The sequence below is a fragment of the Nanorana parkeri genome, unplaced genomic scaffold (genome assembly GCF_000935625.1).
Source record: "Nanorana parkeri isolate BGI_ZX_2015 unplaced genomic scaffold, ASM93562v1 scaffold324, whole genome shotgun sequence".
Classification (NCBI taxonomy): Eukaryota; Metazoa; Chordata; class Amphibia; order Anura; family Dicroglossidae; genus Nanorana; species Nanorana parkeri.
In genome coordinates this window covers 405,247-413,709 of record NW_017306592.1, presented here as the reverse complement: position 1 = coordinate 413,709, position 8,463 = coordinate 405,247, and the positions used below count along the sequence as shown (strand labels likewise).

Below are 8,463 nucleotides of genomic sequence, written 5' to 3'. Positions count from 1 at the left end.
AAGACTTTTAGGTAGTGTGTCTATCCCTCCTGCCTTCCACACATTCCTACTGATCATACTAGCAATGGACTTGTAGAAATAAGTGGGGGCAGGAGGAAATGAGCAAGCTACTAAAATAACACAAAGTGTTGGATGTTTGCTTATAAAAAAAAAAAGGCCCAGCTTTGAGGCGAGGGAGCATTGAGTCACCCCATATTGTAATGTTATGTTCCCCCATATTGGCATGTGATTCCAGTGAGGGCAAACATTTCCTCCATCAATCCAGAAACACAAACTGTTGGGCTATTGCCTATTTCCCCCCCCATACAGTGCTACAAAATGGGGCTGATTTAATAAAGGTAACTATGCAAGGAAATTTTCCCTAGCTTAGTGAATGTGGGGAAAATTCACTGTGCAAAGAATACCCAATAATGCGCAAGAACAATAACAAAAAATGATAATTGGATGATGGATGGAAGTTAGCAGAGCTTCACTCATTCACTAAGCTAAGGAGAAATTCCCTAGCAAATTGAACAGTCTATTTGACTTTAGTAAATCAACCCCATGAATTGTGTCCTTGTGCTATCTGGGGACACTCATTATCAGCTGACTGCATGCGGAATTCAGTCGCCAAATAAAAGCTCCCAATGAACATTTGCATGCCTATGTCTATGAACAAAAAAGAGTTTACTGGACATCTTTGGCATCAGCTTTTCTGGTAGAAAGTTATTGTAATTGGCTGATCGACTCTATCCTTTCAAAGCCATAGACGCTCGGCACCGGCTGTCAAACTCACCAGCTGAAGTCAATCGGACCTTGCCACAATTGAGGTTGCGGCACAGTTTTCAATGTAAAATACATTTAAAAAAAAGAAACCGGCATTCAGGAGGTGGCAGTATTGTCTCCGGTATGCCACCAAAAACCCTGCCCCGCCACCCTCTGAAAGCCATCTACTGTAAATCGCTTTTCAGAGCGACAGTAGAGATTGCCGCCCATGAGAAAAAGGCAAAAATGTGCTCAGTAAAATAGATGGTTGCATTGAATTAGCTTACAATTAAACTGGCCACAGTGTAGCGTATGTGGTCTGTATGGCAGGACCACTAGATTGCAAGCTCCTCTGGAGACACAAGGGTTTAATATTCTATGTACAATGCTGTAGAGTATGCTGGCACCGTATAAAAGAGTAAAATAAATAAATAAAGCCTCAGGGTCCTCTACAAAGAATAAGACAGGCGTATTAGAAAAAGAATTGAGTGCTGCAGATTAAGTGCAGACAGTAAGTGTAATTATATTCTAATACGGAGAATATAAATTATGCATATGCAGTGCCTGCCAACATTTTACCCATTCCAAAAGAACACATTCACACAACCCTCCACGACAGCGAAATAAAAACTAATCTGCCAAATGTAAAATAGAAATAAATAATTGAAGCAGGAGCGGCAATGACATTGCAGGTAAGAGGTGAAGAAGGGGAGAAGATACAGTTATGGGGGAGTCCACTGTTCTCTAATTGGACGAAGATACAGCATTGGGGGGGTCCACTGTTCTCTAACTGGAAGAAGATACAGCAATGGGGGGTCCACTGTTCTCTAACTGGGAGAAGATACAGCAATCCCCCATCCCACAGTCCACTGTTCTCTACCTGAATGAATATACAGTAAAGTTGGGTGGGAGGAGTTCCTGTTCTCTAAATATGAGAGGATACAGCAATGGGGGGTTCACTGTTCTCTAAGCAGGAAAAGGTACAGTGTTTAATGGTACTGTGTTTAATGTTCTCCAATCAGGGGATAATACAGCGATGGGGGGTGTTCACTGTTCTCCAACAGGAGGAGATATAGCAATGAAGGGTCCATTACTATTTTGTGAATGGCCTATGTAAAGTGTAATTTGTTAGGTGTATACAAATGGCTATACTTGATGATCACATAGCTAATAACATGAGACAGAAGGAGTTTGCATGTTCTCTGCTGTCATGGGTTTCCTCCAGGTACTCCTGTTTCCTCCCACACTCTGAAGACATGTTGGTAGGTTAATTGTCTCCTGTCTAAATTGCCCCTAGTATGTATGTGTGTGTGTGTGTGTGTGTGTGTGTGTGTGTGTGTGTGTGCAGCAAGGAAGCAGGTGAGATGGGGACCATTTTGAGGGCAGAAAAGAAGGATCACCAGTAATCAACACTTCTATGAGTGCTGGTGATCTTCCTTTTCCACGATTCTGGGAACCACTGCACCATCCATGTTATCATGACGAGCACCAAGATTCTTTAAGACACAGGCCCGAACACTGCATGGAGTGCAGGTGACCTACCATGATACGACATGATGCTGTGTAATTGGCAGTACTATATAAATAGAATGTTTCAGGAACAGTCAGAAAGTTGGGAAGTTACACGGACACAGAGCATAAACCCTGCCTAGCCAAAAAAAAAAGTCACCACCTGGATTGATCTAAGCAAATAGGTTTGAGCTATAGGGGTTGCTTCAGTTGGTCTGGTCTTGGTTCAGCAATGCTACATCCCCCAAAAATGAGGTCAGCTACCTACCTAAATATACTGAATGTACAAGTTTTTCCATCAATGGATTGTTTCTTCCCTGATGGCACATTGGGCATATTCCAAGATGGCAATGCCAGGATTCATCGGACTCAAATTGTGAAAGAGTGCTTCAGGAAGCATGAGTCCTCATTGTCACACATGGATTGGCCACCACAGAGTCCAGACATTAACTCCATTGAGAACCTTTGGGATGTGCTGGAGAATACTTTACACAGCGTTCCAACTTTCCCATCATCACTACAAGATCTTGGTAAAAAATGAATGCAACTCTGGATGGAAATAAATGTTGTGACATTGCATAAGCTTATGGAAATGATGCCACAGCGAATGTGCGTTGTAATCAAAGCTAAAGTGGTCCAATGAAATAGAGTGTGTGATTTTTCTGGCCAGCCAGTGTATTTATAAAACACATACGACATTGTGCTTACCTGTCTGGCATAATTTTCAATCTCCTCTGATCGATTCCAGTACCATTTTGTCACTGTATCAATTGATAAGTTGTCTGTTCTGTGCACCAGTAATTCAGGCTGTTCCTCATATAGAAATTCAGCCAAGTCTGGTAAACTGGGTTCCACCATTAACCTGAGAAGGGAAAAAAAACAAAACAGAATATACATTCAAATATTATTTTTAATCATGAATCTATTGTTGTTAAATTCCTCAGCATTTTATAGAGCGCACATAGTGATTTCTATCAGTGCCTGACCTAGAAGAATTTACATTTACCATTTCCACCTTTGCAGAGGTATTTTTAAAAAACAAATGACAGCAATGTACACCAAGTCTACATGAAGCAGACATATGCAGTTGATGTATATGAAAACCGAAACTTACATTTGTTGTTAGCTTTCCTTTTCATATCCTCATGGCTCTGGTGCTCCACCACTGTCCTGAAATCATTAGTCTATACTGTTTTAGAAAAACTGTCACATGACAAAAAACAAAAATGTATCAGTACTTGTATCTGTAAAAAAAAAAAAATAAACAATGCATTAAAATGGGGATGTACAAATCCCAGGAGCTCCGTATGATCCTTAAAAATGACAGCTGCCTCTTAACTTTTGATTTTTTTCTCTTGTCTAGTCTTGGAGCTGAAACTTGTACTTGTACCGAGTACAGTACTTGGTATCTGAACATCCCTGGTGCAAAGGTAGAGCTAGTGTTTACTGATTGTGTTACAATGGGCGACAGGGAACGGGGTAGCTGTTTACAGTCTGACACCCTGGAGTCTGACTGAATTTGATGTGGAGAAAATGTTTAATTTACAGGCTTCAGGCTTTTGGGACCATGGGGAACAAAAGCAGCCACCCTCCAGAAGGAAGCACAGTGGCGGCACCAATTCAGAGATGATTTGAGGATCTACAGCCGAGTGATACACAAATAAGATACATTTTAGTTAACAGTTAGGATAGTCAAATGTATTTTTAAGGTGTAACTCCTGAGTTTAGTGTCACTTTAAGAATGGGTATTTTATTTCCAAGAGTGTGTGTATTTCTGAATATTTCTTATTACGAACTACTACATTTTTAAGGTTATTTAACAAAAATGTGTGTTCTTCAAAAAGAGGAGAAACAGCTCCTTTGTTACAAATGATTCTGGTTGGTCTTCCAAGCACCCTCAGCGATTCCGTTACTATCGCTACAATCAAAGGTTTCCATGAAAATAGTAAAGTGTAACTATAAATAAAACTTCCTAAAAGATTATTTTTCAAGAAAAAATGAAATTCCCCCAATATTCAGAAGTCCTCTGTAACGTAACGTGGAGGGTTCTTCAAGCTCTCACAGCTCCTGGGATCTTCTTGTTTTAGAATAGAAAAGAAGGAAATAACATATTCAGTGCAGAAAAGTAGCACTGAGGTTCTATTATAAGGCGCCTTGCTCCTGTATGCTACTTCCATAAATTCTTTGTCCTTGTAGGAAGCCAAGGTGTCTGGTAATTCTCATTCTATGTGCACCTTCCGATAATATCCGTGCAGAGGAGGGAATGCGAGGCTGCCGGACAAGTCCTTAAGGCCATGTAACCATTAATGATTACAGGATGTAGTATAGATTTTTAGAGCAGGTATGTTTCTGGAGAATATACCACTCTCTGTGGCCAGTGCTACCTTTTACAAAAAAACAAGAATTTGTACATCACTTTTTTTTAATAGAAATGTCTGAAGAATATAGCGGAGTTATTGCTCACAATGAAACAAGGCAAGGGTATCAATGACCAACCTAGCAAGATTTTTTCACTGATACACACATATATAAGAAGCAATACAAAAAAATATATAAAATATTACATTAAATAGATAGATATTACATTGATATTAAATTAAGCATATCATAACCCAAGAACAAGAATGCAATAAATTGCAGCTTACCAGCCTTTAGATGTGGTGTCTGCATTTATTCTATTTTTCCAGGCTTTTTCCCCCAATTATGTTCACCCAGTGATTCTGCCAGTAACACATTTGCTGTCCTAGAGTGACAACACTCATTTAGCGTATTTTATATATGGAGGAGCATTACTGTCACCCTAGGAAAGATGGGCAGAATCCCTCCCATTCTCTTCTTTTCCATATCAAGGTGTTCTATTATCCTGGGAACAATGTTAAATGATAATTCTCCACAGTGTCTGCCAACCTATGGAACTCCCTACCCCAATCTGTCCGCTTTATCTCCTACTCTATCTACCTTTAGGCAATCCTTGAAAAATCATCTCTTCAGGGAAGCCTATCCCACCTCAATGTAAGCCAGTGCTTTTATTTTTTCTATTAACTCATCCCATACAATTATTACCTTTAATATTACATTCCCCTCTGAATAGATTGTAAGCTCTCACAAGCAGGGCCCTTCTAAGCTCCCTGTATTGAAATTGTATTATAACTATACTGTTTTCTCTTCATTTTGTGAAGTGCTGCACAAACTATTGGAGCTATAAAAATGCTGAATAATAATAATAGTGCAGCACAGTCAGAGAACAAATGAAGCTGTCAGTTTGCTAGATTTCTGGCAGGATCAACAGGTATTGTCCCTCAGCAATAAAACTGCTTTCAATTGTATATTTAACACGCAAAAAAAGCAGCAAGTAAGAAAAGTTATTTGTCAGGGTATATGACACTTATAAGAGTTAACTGTTAGAATTTGTTTGCTCGAAAAAAATCTCTGTGATTTGATCAAAAGATCCCCTTTAGGGCTGGAATTGTAATTGTCAGCAGCCCTAAAGTAGATTTTTTAATCAAATCATATATGGGGGGATTTATCAAAACTGGAGCAAGCAGAATCTGGAGCAGTTGCCCATGGCAACCAATCAGCATCTCTCGTTAGTTTGCCTATGTAAGTTTTGAAAATGAAAGAGAAACGCTGATTGGCTGCAGTGCAAATCTGCTCCAGACTTTTTCTGCTCCAGTTTGTATAAATTCCAGCTCATAGAGAATAATTTTGCTATAGTATCTTTTGGATCCAATCAATTCTTACCCTATTCTACGTCCTGATGAAGGGGGAGTGCTGTTGCCCTCCAAAATGCATTGGCTGCTTTCTGTTTAATCGAATTGTGAATAAATAAAAGCACTTTTGGACTCTTTCACCTTTTAGTTTGGTGTCCTCTATTCCTAAACATTGAGGCAAACATAAAGCTGACCGGGGTTATAACCCTCACTATCCAAAACATAAAGAAAAGAAAGAAAATAGCTACACTTCTACTTAAAGGCTTCAGGACGCAGGCTTCCTTTCAAGTAAACTTGTCACAACAGTCAAAATCCCAAATTACCCCCCTACACCCTGTCCCTCCATTGTCTATACTTACCTTAGCACTGCCCCATTCCCCTTTGTCACCCCCACAAAGCCTCTGCCAATTCTCCATAATACCTAGCATGCCTGATTTTGAAGAAGCCGTTCTGTGAATGGCATTTAAGTCCCTGTTTGCTCTGCTGACATAATGTTAACAAAAAAATTAAAATGGCAGAATGACAGTAAATAAAATCCATAATGGGAAACCGCATGTCAGTATAAGTAGAAGCAAAGTACTATTTTGAATAACAAAACAGCAGCACTTGCATATTTTCTGGCTACATTACACGTGCCAGAGAAAGAAAGCCAGGAGGATTTTCTTTATTATTAGCTTTAATCAACCACTGAACTCTCTGTTTCTATAGAGAATACGGGGCACGGCATGAGCCAAGTGGCAGGCATCCACTGAAAGATACGGCACAAGTGGAAAATCTTCAGTTTGAATATTTATGCTGATCATTAGGAGGGCACAAAGCCCTCAGCTCCTTCCAAGCTGTGCAATGGAAGCAGCAGATGTGTGCTATCTCCGAAGAGCAAGTCTTTGCATAAGAGTGGCCTTGTCTTTCTAGGTGGAAACTGAATTAATGTGTATAACCTTGTGTATATATTTTTTGTATTGCTTCTTATATATGTGTGTATTCTTCAGATGTATTCTACATGTAATGACTCGCTGCCCGGCTTCCTGATACCGAAGTACCGGGCTAGGCATCGGAGCATTTGGGCGAGTACGAGTACTCACCTAAATACTCGTCATCGGCACAGATACTAGTATCAGTGCATCCCTACAAGTGGCCATAAGTTGCCACTGCATACTTTGTAACAGTGCTAAAACTTCTATGAGATTGGGTAGATCTACCTTAACAAGGTCAGTCTTGTGACATTGCCACAACTGTGGCCATTGAACAATCCTGGGAATTCTGTATCTCGTCAGCAACCAAATAGCAGTTTTGTGGAAAGCCGTTCATTGACCAAATAACAGCAAGAAGTAATAGACATCAGGTGACTACTGTTCCTTAGGATATCCATGAAGTTTAGTTCCAGGGAAACAAATTGGCGCAATAAAACAATATATTTTAAACAGATGGAGAAAATGGCTCGGTGAAAGTGAACACATCGAGCACACGGCATGTCCACCCTCACAAAAGGTACTACAGCCTATATCAGTTGTGGCAGGAGGTGGAGTCACTTGACCTTCACCCGTCAAGAACTTCTCATGATGTTATCAACCATGTGCGCCGCAGAACACGGGCAGCAGCAGCCGTCGTCTCCCCTCGTACACTCTTCATCAGGTGGCCTTTATTTGGACAGACCATTCCGCAGCCATGATTTGAAAGTGATTGAATGCCTTTTAATAAAAGTGTTTTGTAGTCGTTCCCCCGAAGCTGTGTGATCTTCTATTTATTCAATCCAGAGTCAAGTTTGGTGTGCTGAAGAATGGAAAGCAATTTAGTCCTGTAAAAGTAACAAAGGATGACGGCGGACGGGATGGGGATTTAACAAAAACGGTCTCTTATTATTTTTTTTTATTTTTAAAGTCCGCTAATGTCCCGGAGCTTTCTTTGATGTGGCTCACCTGTTCTATTAAAATGTATTAACATATTGAGTGGAAAACATAAAAACAGTCATTTAAATATGGATGAGTGTGCAGCTGATGTGCGCCTTTCAATTATTGTTTAGGCTGGACTTACTTGCACTGGGGTTCCTCGCACCAGTCTCTGTCACGGTGCTTCTGCTCGTTCCATGCGACAATCTTAAGCTCGCCATCTTCAAAGCTAGGAGAGAAACGCAAACAGTGATAAGAAATATAGATTGTAAATAGATTCTGCTGATGCGAGGCTGAAAAGCAACATGTGAAGCGGTGAGCCAGACTAAAAAGTCTACTTCAGATGTAATTACAAATGTATCTATTTAAAGGAGCACACTGATATAAAGGGAAAGCAAAATAACGATAAGTAACGGTAAATAAATCAAAATGAAATATAAGCAACTTTCATTTTTTTATTTTTTATTAAAATGTCCTTTCTGGTTCTTTTCTTTTTTACATTTTTTTTAATACCCATTAAAAAAAGAAAAGAAAAAAAAAAGATATCTATCTATATCTATCTATATCTATATATATAGATAGATATAGATATATATAGATATAGATATATATAC

General features: G+C 39.5%; 1 protein-coding gene across 1 annotated transcript in view; it reads right to left on the bottom strand.

Moving 5' to 3' along the window:
- NBAS (neuroblastoma amplified sequence) overlaps window positions 1–8,463 on the bottom strand; it is a 578,163-nt gene that overhangs the window by 396,753 nt on the left and 172,947 nt on the right. Inside the window, exons 22-23 of the mRNA XM_018558184.1 lie at window positions 7,995–8,078; window positions 2,962–3,115 (exon numbers count right to left, since the gene is read on the bottom strand). Coding sequence (XP_018413686.1) covers window positions 2,962–3,115; window positions 7,995–8,078 — 238 coding nt within the window. The remainder of the gene's footprint in view (window positions 1–2,961; window positions 3,116–7,994; window positions 8,079–8,463) is intronic.